This window comes from Acomys minous (assembly GCF_964271855.1).
Source record: "Acomys minous genome assembly, chromosome: 17".
NCBI classification, from domain to species: Eukaryota; Metazoa; Chordata; class Mammalia; order Rodentia; family Muridae; genus Acomys; species Acomys minous.
This window is the reverse complement of record NC_140500.1, coordinates 3,728,921-3,742,001: the sequence shown is the minus strand read 5'-3', so window position 1 is coordinate 3,742,001 and position 13,081 is coordinate 3,728,921. Positions and strand designations below refer to the sequence as shown.

General features: G+C 46.1%; 1 protein-coding gene across 2 annotated transcripts in view; it reads right to left on the bottom strand.

Annotated features, from left to right (window-relative positions):
• The window catches only part of ITPR2 (inositol 1,4,5-trisphosphate receptor type 2), a 409,555-nt gene that overhangs the window by 205,063 nt on the left and 191,411 nt on the right, over positions 1 to 13,081 (bottom strand). For both annotated transcript variants that reach the window (XM_084764875.1, XM_084764876.1), the window contains exons 33-34: positions 8,981 to 9,109; positions 7,267 to 7,387 (exon numbers count right to left, since the gene is read on the bottom strand). In XM_084764875.1, the coding sequence (XP_084621001.1) occupies positions 7,267 to 7,387; positions 8,981 to 9,109 (250 nt within the window). The remainder of the gene's footprint in view (positions 1 to 7,266; positions 7,388 to 8,980; positions 9,110 to 13,081) is intronic.

The following is a 13,081-nucleotide window of genomic DNA, read 5'->3' as shown; positions in this document are numbered from 1 at the left end:
GCCCTCCTGACCCAGTGCACTGCTGCCCAGACCCTCCCAGAACAGGCCCTGACCAACTTCGCTTTGTAGCAAACAGTGCACCTGCCCATGTCCCCTGCCCATGCTACACCACGACTGCTGTTCCGTGGACAGGCAGCCTCCACACTGCCATGCAGCCTACGGTTTTATTAACACTTAATCTTGCTCCATGGTCAAACTCTATCAAGACCTTTGTTCTTTTCTGGCCGTCTCCAAAATGAGCATCATCAGCTTTGAACATGGAGCAATGGATGCAGGGTGCTGCTGTTTCAGGGTCACTGTCTGCCCAAGCAAAATAAGAAAACCTTACAGGCCTTCGCTTTCCTCACAGCATACTGCAGCCAGGTTGTCACCTCAGGTTAAACTACGCACTTACCCCTACCCTCACCCCCATGAGTCGGACACTCTAGGTGGCACCCACCATCAAAAGACAGTTGCTAAGAATCAAGCAGGCGGGAGAGATGGCTTAGTGGTCGTGAGTACATATTTCCAGAGGATTTGAGTTCAATTCTCAGAACCCGCGTTGCCATCTCCTGGCCTCCACAGTCTGTGCGCAAACCCACACACAGACACATATGATTTAAAACAATAATAAAAAATTTTTTAACAATATGACATACAAGGAGACACTGCAGGAACATGTCCCTGGTGATGTGCATTCAGGTCACTGATGAGTCTCTGTCCTTTAGTTGGTGCCCGCCCAGGGTCTGCCCGCCCAGGGTCTGCCCGCCCAGGGTCTGCGTGCCTAGGGTCTGTGCCCCCATGAGTTGTGCTCCACTTACTCTAAGATGGAGACACATGCAGAGAAAGCTAAACAGACACCCCCATCATAAATGGTGCGGATGTTTTCTGTTCTATAATCTGACTATTTTTGATCTATTGGCCCATCTTGACGTGAACTGCACAATATGAACTCCAGATACAATGAGCAACTTCCCTGGGCCCAGATGTAAACTGCAGCCTGTGGTTAAGCCGTGACCTTGAAGCTATGAAAGATCAACCCTGCATCCGGGTGAGTTGAACTAAGCTACAATAACAAACACTTTAAGGCCTGGGAGTACAGCCCTGTGGTAGGACAGACCCAGCCTGCTCAAAGCTCTTGGTTCGATTCCCAGTGCCTCAAGACAACAGCAAACAAAATAAATTTAAAATAGACAATCTCCACAAACATGGCCTGACATAGAGTCTCTGCTCTGTCACAATAATACAGATATTAGTTTGAAATCAAAATACAAAATGAGTTAGATTTCCATGTTTAGAAGGCCTATGGGGTGGGGGTGGGGGAGCGTCAGAAAGGAACCCTGGGATTATGAAAAGCACTTGTTTTATCTCATGTTCAAGAGCATTAACTAGGAAAACAACATTTTAAAGTCAAATCCATGATCAAAACTGAGTTAGATCCGAACAAGGTAATAACATCCTGGGATCTGTGGTGTAGACACAGCAGGGGGAATTCCCACAGCTAACAATAATAATCAGCCCGCTGTGCCCAGCACGCTTCAGGCCTGCAGCATGGAATATGGGTCACGTTAAAGTTCTTATAAAGACATATTCCACGTTTGCCCCTAAGTTAGGACGACTGCCTTGTTAGGAACACATTGAGAGGGCAGGTGTCTGAGTCCCTAACAAGTGAGAGAGGGAGGAAGGGGCCGAGGCGCTTTGCTTCAGGGGACCTCTGCCTAGAGAAAGTGACTTCTCAAAAATGATCCACCTTTATCCGCAGGTATTTTCATTGCAAGGCTAACCTCCTAATTAGGCTTATAAATCCTAAAATTTTCCTGGCTATGACAAGTCTTTTCAGGGGCTTTAAGATGTAATCAAAATCTATTTCTAATTATAACTCGTTAAAAATTGTGTCATGTGAACGTTTTTTAACTAGGTGGAGTCACCGATGGTATGTGCCAGACCAAGCCTTCTGAAAACACGTATAGCTTGGGGATAGGTGCCATGGAGAAAATGCCTAGATAGACACACTGACAGGCACGGGGGAGAGCAGCAGCGAGAGCAAGCATTAATTAGAGAGCGTGGTTGGCTGTCAGCCCGTCAGAACCAGCACAGCTGGAGCGGAGGACGAAGACATGGGAGAGCTGCAGCTGTTCTCCAGCATGCCAAAGTCTCTGAAATACACACACACACACACACACACACACACACACACACACAGTGTGTGTGTGTGTGCGCGAGTGTGTGTGAACTACCTTGCCTATAGTTTCTCGGACTCAGGGTCTCTCACTAACCTGGATCCACCTGTCTCTGCCTCCCTAGGGCTGGGATTATAGGCAATGTCAAGACTCTTTCATCTGGCCTTAGAGGCTGTCCTCTTGCAAGTATTCTGCCGACTGAGCTATTTCCCCCGCCCGCTGGAGTTTCTAACTAGGAAAAACATGGGATACATGGATACACTTCCAACTCTGCTGCACGGATGCTGCACTAGCCCTCCACCTGCACAAAGCATACACTTGTTATGGACATTCAAGAACAGGAATCAGATGGCCTGGCCAACCATCAGCCTGTGTCTCCCCTCCCTCCCCTCTCTCCCTGTCCTCCCTCCTTCCCTCCCTCCCCTCACTTCCACTTGCTTTATCTTCTTCTCTGTGACACAGGAGGAACTCTTTATCTTTACGACCTTAGACCCCTGAGTGGAGAGGTTACAGGCGTGGGCTACCTTGCCCAGTTCCAGGGAGCTCAAAGCTTTTAATAGTCACTCCTGAAAGACACAGACAAACCAAAGCTATGAAAATACTCTGAGAACTAAACAACATCTCAGACTGGCAGAAACTATTCTGAAAATGAAATTAAACCTAAAATGGAAAAAGTAAAAGTGGTTGGGATAATAGCTCAGTCCGTAAAGCACACGCTTCTCAAGCAAGCACCGGCATTCTGCCTGCACTTGTAACCCCAGCAGTGCAGAGACAGAGACAAGAGAACTCTGGACTCACTGGCTGTCATGCCTAACCTAGCGGCAAGTCCCAGACACCCAGAGAACCTCTCTAAAAGAAGTGTTGCCTTACACACACCTGCACACACAGGAGTACATGCAAACACTTACACAAACTAAAAAACCCCAGGAGAAGTATAAATTCCTTATGCTAAAAATGAAATAAAAAAATATTCCTATGAAAACTAATTACCAAATAGTCAAAGGGCTCATTTCTTAATACGTAAGGTTTGAACTCAAAGCAGAGGAAGTGACCGTCCACAGAAGAGGAAATACCAACAACTCAATCATATGGAATGGTTTTCTTCCTCATGCATGAAAAGAAAAACACATTAAAATTCTAACAATATTTTTACTAAGATTGACAAAATATAAACACGCTGTTAAGGAGAAAGCCTTTCTCCGACATTGCTGGTGGGGTAACAACCTCACTGGCTGGCAGTTATTGTAACACACAAGGTCCACTGCTGGCTGTTAACATTATTTCTTCACGTTAGTCATGGCTGTGGCCATCCAATGGCTAAAAACAGGGTGAGGCAGGTTATGGTCACACAAAAGGATAGAGAACCATCGTGGCACACGTGCACTTCCTGCAGCATGCACTCCACTGCTGTGCACTGAGCACCGTGGAAGCCTCTAGAACCTTCTAGCACATAAGGTATTTAGCCTTATACTTGTTTCTGTTTTCTATGCATGACTTCCCCATCTCTAACACCCTGGAAGTTCACTGCAAGCAGGAAATGTGATTTAATAAAGTGGATTCACTTCGGCTACAATACTTCCCAGATAAGGAGGAACCATTAAGCAATCAGTTAAACTAATAAGTGGAAATGTTTATAGAAGAGCATGCTGTATTATAACTTATCCCAATTTAATTATTTTATAAAACAGTGGAGCTCAGGAGGATTATTTGTCTTGATTCAGCACTTGGTCTTCTGGGTCTCTCCTTCTCACTGCTCAAGGTGGCAGCCAGGGTTCTGCACACAGAAGGCAAGCTCTCTACCCTTGAGCTAAGAGTCAAGACTTAAAGCCATGACCACAGGAGCACATTAGGTCAATGCTCCTGAAACACCCACTGCGATGCCCCTAGTAGATTAAAACAGACATTTATTTAATGCAGAACTACTAAAGGGTTAATGGCTTTTATATTTCTTTCATTTTGAGAACTATTGGCTTGAAGTCTGTGTTCATTAGGCAAAGCATTTGTGAAAGACATTTCATGCGATTTCCATGTGGAAAACTGATGGTGTGGCCAAGCAACTACCCAATATTAATCCCCCAGATCACAGGCCAATTATGAAACGCATGGGCAGAATTCCATCCTAAGTGAAATAACACGGAAGTCATTCTTAGATGAGCTTGCTGTAAGCCTTCCTGCCATGTGTTTAACGGGAATGGGTAAACTGAGGAACAGCAACTAAGCAGGTTGTCGCGTTGCCTTCTGATACTAGCCAAGGCACTGTCACCAGAGACCACCGTAAGTCAACATAACCTATCGTGATGGTTAACGTGTCATTGTTAGCGGCTAGAAACACCCAGGGGCACTTTAGGGTGCATCTGTGAAGGTGTTTACAGGGAAATTTAACCAGGAAAGGAAGACTCACTCTGCACGCGGTGGCAACCATCAGCTGGGGTCCCCAGCTGAACAAAAAGGAGGTGAGCCGAGCACCGACATGCATGTGTCTCCGCTTCCTGTCTGCGGGTGCAAGGTGACCAGCTGCCTTGGGCTCCTGTGGCCACAGCTAGAGACACACTGCCTCCATGTTGTCCCCACCACAATGGACTGCGCCCTCAAAGTGCCAGCCCAAGACGCTCAGGGACGCTTCAGTCCTTATGGTGTTTCTGTCAAGTGTTTTGTCACAGTGATGAAAAAGTAACAAATGTGTTTATTATCTTGTGTATCAGAAACAGATTTCCAGGCCCTGAAGACGAATACAGCAAAGTCCCTGTTCTCGGACTCTCTGTTATGGATGAGAAACCAACAGTAAGGAAAGGAGAAACGAGAGATTTCAAATAGGAGAAATCTCATGATACGAAGTTATGTTTACATACGATTGAACTGTAAGACTGAACAGGAACTCCGTGATGACACTGCATGACGTGACACGGTATATAATGCTAGATATGACAATATTAATGATGTATGGATATATGATGTAACATAGAGATATGCTATGATTATAAATAAGGCATGGTGTAATGACATATGATGTGACAGTACAGGCTGATACACTACAAAATGATATGATATACATCTGTATGACAATATATGTTGATAATATGACATGACATGATACATGTGACATGATAAAGATGTGATATAATCAAATGATATGATTTCATGTTATGATATAATAATGTAACATGATAATACATGATGGGTTATGGTACTATGTGAAGATTTGATATATGACATGATACAATATGATGTGGTTGAGATGTGACATCATGCTACATATACAGTGGCATGTGATACTATGTGACAATATGATATAGTATGACATATGACATATATGATGATAAACCATGGCATGGTGATATGACATGATGACACAGGAGAGGAAAGGACACAATCTAATCATAATATAATATTTATAACATGACAATAAAATGCGATATCATTTGACAATATGAAATAGTACAATATATGACACAATATATTTGATATAACGTGATGATATGAGGCAATGAAGATAGATATGATTGGGTGATATGCAGTGATAGTGTGATATTACACAATCATACAAATGAAATGACGTATGATGTTATAATACAGCGCATGATGACATATGACGGCTGATGTATGATGTGACGGTGTGACAATTACAGCAGCATGGCATATGATATGGCATGCCATCAGCTTTGTATGAGTGTCTTTTTTTAAGGTGATTTTATTTTTAACAACAGTTTGTGTGTGTGTATATATGTCTGAGCTGTCCTCTTCTGGTCCCCTGCAGCTGGAATACAAAGCTGTTGAGAGCCGCCATGTGCAGTGCTGGGAGCGGTGCCCAGGTCCTCTGCAAGGACAGTGCCACTCCTAGCTGCTGAGCTGTCTCTCCAGCCCCCGTGAGTGTCTGCTCGACAGTCTCGTCACGGTTAGTGTTTCTCAAGCCTAACGAGGTCAGGGTTATACTTATGACAGCACCAGCCGGAATCAAATAAAACCACAGGGAAACATAGGCAGAGAGGAGACGGAGGCCCACTGCGGAGGGGAGGGAAGGAAAAGGATCTCACAGGGAAATTTTAACAAACATATTTCTGTTGGTTTTTGAGATAGGGTTTCATGCAGCCTATAATATATAGTCCAGGCTGGTCTTAAACTCCTGGTGCTCCTGTCTTGACCCCGCCCCAAGTGATGGGACTACAGTGTGGAGCCCACAGAAACTGGTTGTGTAGCGTAAGACAGAAGGGGCCACACAGCAGAGGGGGACGGCAGCCAGCCTCACGCAAACACAGCGGAGACACATGCCGAAGCCCCGCCCTCACGCAAACACAGCGGAGACACATGCCGAAGCCCCGCCCTCACGCAAACACAGCGGAGACACATGCCGAAGCCCCGCTCTCATCATCTGCTCAGCAGCAGGTCTGGGCAGGATTGCTTACGACTTCTGATCACACTTGTTCTTTTAGCATGTGCCTGCATTCACACACACACACGTAAAACACAAACACACACACGTACATAAAACACAAACACACCTGTTATACACAAAAAAGCTATTTAACCATTAATACAAGACTACAAAAGGCATGATCTTACAGAGTGGGGCACCTATGAGGACTCTCACACTCACTCTCCTGAGTTCAAACCCCTTGCCGCCACTGCATTTATATTATGAAGACTTCAGTGTGATAGGCTTTTAAGGGATACAGAATTTTATACAAATGGAACACCAAAAAAATAAAAACCAAAATACAAAAAACAACAACAACAAAAAAACCTCAAAGATGTCTATTGCCACAAAAAGATATAATGCCATTGGACTGTTATTAATAAATAAGATTATCCCACAACTGGAAGTAAGATCATTTAAAACCTCACTTAGCCATACCAAAGTCTCACATATAGTAAATACTACATTGACATTTGGAAATATGGATACATTTTTCTTCCAGAAACCTGCCATTCTGATGGTCATTTGCTGAACACTGCCCTTCAACTTAAAAACAACAACAGCAGCAACAAAAACCTTTGCCTGGTTTTATTTCTTTGTCAGGTTCTAGACAGGAAAGCTGCTTGTGTAGCTCTTCTTAGCCACAAGCCCAGTTACCTCAGGAAATGTGTGAGGTCAAAGCTCCCCCCGACTTACCCACTTCAGCCAGGGCTCTGATGCAGGACTCCACTGAGGCCTTCTGGGCCGGGTTAGGCCAGGTGCAGTTGTAAATTCTGAAGGCAGACTGCAGCAGCTGGATGAAGACTGGCTGGTGGGTCTGAAAACGGAGGAAGAGTGGTCACTCTGTGCCCCGGGCCACAGAGCCACTAAGCCCTCGCACGCCAGACGAGGGAGCTGAGCTATACTTTAGCAAGCTGGACCATACAATCAAGTACCGCACTGTGTTATGTGTTTCAGTATCACTCACAAACTCCTAACTCCACAAAACAAGGCAATAACACGAGAGGAACATGTCAGATATCACAGAAAAGTAATCATTTGTGTTTTCACTATATTTGTGTGTGTGTGTGTGTGTGTGTATGTGTATGTGTGTGTGTGTGTGTGTGTGTGTGTGTGTGTAGGCCAGAGGTTGACCTCAGTCACTCTCCACCTTCTTTGGTGGGCAGGGTCTCTCACTGGACCTGAAGCTGCTTTGGCTAGACCCGACTGGCCTCCAAGTTCCAGGGTCCACCTGTCTCTGACCCTGCACAGGCCGCCAGCTTGGGTATCCAGGTTGTACAGCTGCACTAGGGTATCCAAAGTCAGGTCCTTGTGTTTTCACCACAAGTACTCTGCCACCTCCTCAGCCCTTTAACTATATCCCTAACAAGAAAAAGAAAATAATGCAAGTTCAAGGGTCCACACATCTCAGACCCAACAGAGGTCGGCTCCCATGTTTGATGGGGAGAAAGGCGATGTCAGTATCTTAGTTACCTCTCACACCAATGGACACATAAAAAGACATCGAACCTCCATTAGTCTGTGTATGTAACTTACAATTCCTAATAACTGTAAATATTGTGTGAGGAATCATTCATTATTCTACATTCACAGACGAGTACCCAAAACCTCGACGTGTTCGGTACAGTGATTTTTTCTGATACCGCTGACTGAAGGTTGGCAGGATCTGCAGTGAGGACACACAGTCACACAGGGGTGAGTGTGGGGTCTTCACACAACCAAGACGGGGTGACACTTAGTGCCATCCTGTGGGGCTCTGGTCATTGAGCATCATCTTTCTTAGCCATTGGTTTTCCTTGTGAAATGTGAGTTTCAATACACCACCCTACAGATACGCCATAATGTGTTTTGCTGCTCCCTTATCTGTGGACATTTAAGGTTGAAAAGCATAAATACGTTTAGGTAGGTGGGGGACCAGCAAGAAGGAAGAAAGGGTGGGAAGGCAGTGGGGGGGGGGGCATGGCTCTGATCTTTCTATCTGATTACATGATGCATAAACTGGACTGCTTGCTAAAGTGTAACTTTCAAAGTGAGTCAGGACAGGCAAAACTGTAAAAGCTAAGAGCCACACAGACAACATGGGGGCCACAAGAAGACAGAAGAGCAGAGGGTGAGAGAAAATATAACAAACGGTGTATACACAGAAAATGTCACCATGAACCCCATTCCCCTGCGTCACTATATATATATGTTAATGATAAAATGAAGTTTGCTCAAGTGAGAGAAAGGTGAAATGCCAGCTGCAGTTTCACCCCGGACAGAGGAAGTAGTGCCCAACAACCGAGCGCTCCCGGGCACAGCCGAGCACTCTAAGGCACAGCTAAGTGCTCCTGGGCACAGACAAGCACTCTCAGACACAACTGAGTGCTCCCGGGCACAGCCGAGAGCTCTAGGGGACTGGGCTCAGCACCTGGAGGCTGGTACTGTTATCCGAAAATGGCGAGTTGAAGAAGCCGCTCACGATGCTCATGACTGACTCGGTCACACACTTCTCCAGGAAGGTGTCTGCGTGTTTCCTGTCTGTGGTGGTGTTACAGACCTGGAGAGAAAACAGAGCACCAAGCCTGCGTTATCAGTCTGCAGAGGGGCCTTCTAACAGCCGCCAGGCGAGCGTTCCCCACACACTTGTGATGCTGCGGAGAGACCCAAAGGCTGAAGCTGCAGTCTATGTATGGCAGCTCCCTTCAAGCTCTGTCACTTCAGCCTCCACTGGTCCTTCACTCCTCCCGGCCCGGGGTTAACTTGCTGTTTTCTTTATTTTTTGCACTCCAACCTCTCCCTCCTCCAGCCCCAAGCTTGATTTTGATGAAAGCCACTTCCACTCACTAAGAGGATGCCAAAGAGGAAAGAGCCATTCTGACTATAAAGGGACAGAGGACACCGTGGCCACTGTGTCTGCATGCATTCTCTGGGCCCACATGGAGAGGCAGCAGGTGCCCACTGGAGGTGTTGACATTTGCTTGTGGAATGTCCTCTATGGGGCCTTGGGACTTGGTCCCCAACTGGTGGTGCTATTTTGGAAGAACATGGGAGTGTGCCCAACGTTTTTATGTGGTGGGAGGACACTGTCGTTTATGTTGACAATTGTGCTATCAACTTACCAAAAGCATCCCATAATGTTTTAAGTAAGCCTATGAATGTGGTGTCTATCTTCTGCAGATTCTGGCCCAGTGGTCACGGATGGGTCCGACATGCCTGTGACGCAGAGTCCTGCCCACTTCCTGTTTTTCCTCTGTTTCCTGTTTGGCCAAGGTGTGAGAGGAGGAGCCCCAGCCACACAGGTGTGCCCCTCAAGCCATCACCTGCCATCATCCCTTCCCCTCTTGTAGACTGTAGCCCTGGCTGTGAGCAGAAATAAGCTCCTCCTTTAATCGTTGCTGCTTCTTAGGCAGAAATAAGAAAAGTGGGTATTACAGGAGGAAAAGCTGGCCGAGCGCTGCTTATGGCTGAGCAGGCTGAGGGAGGACCCAGGCAGCCAAGGCCTTGCTTGGATCCTTAGGTCTGACTGAAATGAAGCCCCTTTGCCAAACTCTGTTTCCAGATGTCAGGCTGACAGATTGTGAAAGTGAAGGGTGGTGACTGAAAACACACGGGACACAAGAAGAGAGGGGAGCAGAGGGTGTGAGGAAAGATTGGAAACCGAGGCAGGCAAAGAAAACAAATACGGACAAAGGGTGAGAGGCCAGGGATGGTGGCCATGTGTCCCAGATGTCCTTGAGCAACCCAAATTTTTCTGTAATTTTTTACTTTTCAATAAGGCGTTTCATCAAAAGAACTAGTGGATATGATTTAATTTGATACGACTCTAAAACTTTTCACACAAATTCACAAAAGAGAAAAATTCCCTTCTCAACCCACGAGCTCCAGAGTTGCTGGCTCGGAAAACAGGACTGTTAATACCAGAACTGGATGTGCAGAGTGGAGAGGGCAGGATCTGTTTACTGCTAAGCTCCTTCCATCTGGGTAACCCGTTTTCCCTTGCTCTATAAATGGCACGCTCTGATATAACATCCTCAGAACAAGAGTTTCCACGTAGGGCTGGAGAGATGGCTCAGCAGTTAAGAGCACTGTCTGCTCTTCCAGAGGTCCTGAGTTCAAATCCCAACAACCACATGGTGGCTCACAACCATCTATAATGTGATCTGACGCCCTCTTCTGGCCTGCAGCGGTACAAGCAGGCAGAGCAATGTATACATAATAAATAAATAAATAAATCTTTAAAAAAAAAATTTCCACGTAGCTAATGCTCTTGAGGAACAGTATAGCTAGAGGAAATAAATTATATCTAATTACGGAATCCTACCATTGTCCCAGCAAGTAGCAACCTCTACATGAACCAGATTTTCAAGTCAGCCAATGCCTTAGCCACAGAGGCCACACCCTGACCCCAGAGAGAAACACCAAATCCCAGACACAGTGTTTTCATCATATATACATATATACACATACACAATAATATGACAAAGGTTGACTCACAAATGTTGCAGAGAAATAGATTAATAATAACATAAATATTAAAATTATGATACATTATAAGAGTGAATGAAATGACTGTTTTCTTGTTTTCTCTCCCCCCCCCCCTCAGCCTTGTCTCTCCCTCACTTCAGTCACCTTTTTACTCACAAGAAGCACTGTACAGATTCTCCTTGGCACATGTGAGCTTCCTTGTCCCACTGCCCCTCCTGTCTCTTGAGTCTGTGATTGTCTGGGCACACCACTGCAGCACAGTTGATCTCATAGCCAGAGGCCTACAATGTGACTAATCCTGGACCAAAGGGCATGGGGCAGCATCACACTCCTCAAAACATACAAGGTATGAACTGTTTATTTCTGAGATGGTCCATCTCTTGACATGTGACCACACAGGGTGAGACCGCAGATCGGTGGGAACTGTGGGAACTGTCTCTGCATCAACGACTCTGCTCGATGGCTCTTATGTTCGTTTAAGGTTAGGTCAGGCTGTGTTGTGGGCAGCACGGACTGAAGATGAAAATCTAGCATGGTCCCAGAACTGACATCAAATTGATCTTCCCACGACAGGCATCAGTTAGGAGTTTACTTCTTTTTTGCATCTTAGGACGCTGAACTTTTCTGATGGACTAAAACATCCCTTTTGTACAGCAGGAGGCAGACAAGCTCTTACACATCAGCCCCAAGGACCTCTTTGCCCAGGCACAGTCCACTGTGGGGGGTAGAGGGGGTAGGGGACGGCTGCCCCAAGGACCTCTGCCCAGGCACAGCCTGTGCCGTGGGGGGGGGAGGGGGCTGGGCTCTGGACTTACTACACATTGTGCTATGTTGCTTTAAGCTGGACACGGGCAAAGCACCACCCAGAGATTCCCTTTTGAGTTAGCATGGTAATGAAAGTATTCATTTCTAGACATGGCTTTACTGAAAAGCCTGTGCTTACAAACCGCACAGACCTACTCCTCTCCAAGATACTGGCCAGCAGCGTTCTCTCTTGGCCCCCCACACTGGTCCCACTGAGGGTCCCCAGGAAGTGGATGGGGCCTCTTATTAAAGCTTGAAACACTTACCAGGAAACAAACAAAACCTAATAAACATGGTTATTTCTTTGTCTACTTTCAAATTTTACTCTTTAACAAAAACAAAGGTTGGAAGTGGCTCAAAATAACCAAATGGCCAAACCGAATGAACTCTTTTCCGTATGAGACATGTATTTTTAAAGTTTTGATCTGTTTGCATGTATTAACGACCTAAGGTTGGTCCTATAAAATATGCCCACCTGGTGTCCTTGCCTGGCCTCTCAATGGAAAAGCCTATAGGACTTCCATCACTGCAATGCAGATCATGCTTGGATATATTTTTGAAATTACCCTGAAGTCACCTTATCAAAATCACAAATCATCTTTCAGCTAGTCTTTATGTGGTTTTCTTTAATTCATTCACATATGTTGGCGATTATATAGAATATACAATATTACTGATTCCCTTTCTTTTCCACGGCCTGTTTTACTTTTGTTTCAATAAGAAAGGAGGCTGCCTCCACTTCTTGGCTACAAAGTATAGGAGGCCAAGGGAGAATGTTGTCATTCAGCACCTGGAAGAGGTGCAGATAAACACAGGGTACTCAGTAAATCCACCAACAGGTAAAGTCTCCAGGTGCGGGTGTGAAGACAGCTCCACTGTGCCTGCTCAGCTGAGCCCTCTGATATGAATTTGTATGCAATGACTGAGCCTTCTGGGGAGACACAGGATGGCTCTGTTAACACCAGCCAGCTCTTCCTTCCTGCTGGGGCTCAGCTAACCAGGGGAGCTGGCCAATCACAGCCTCCAATGCTGGACACCCCTGCCACCCCCCCCCCACTGCCACTGCCACTGCTCTGCTTCAAGGACTCCAAGTCTCCAGGCTCCAGGGATATGCCCTCCCTTGCCTCTCCGGCGCTGGGGGGTAACCCTTCTGCCTCCTTATTAACTCCTGGGTGCTCACCTACACCTTCTCACACCCTCAGAATGTGCCTGGTGCTTCCTGCTGGAACTAACTGCTATA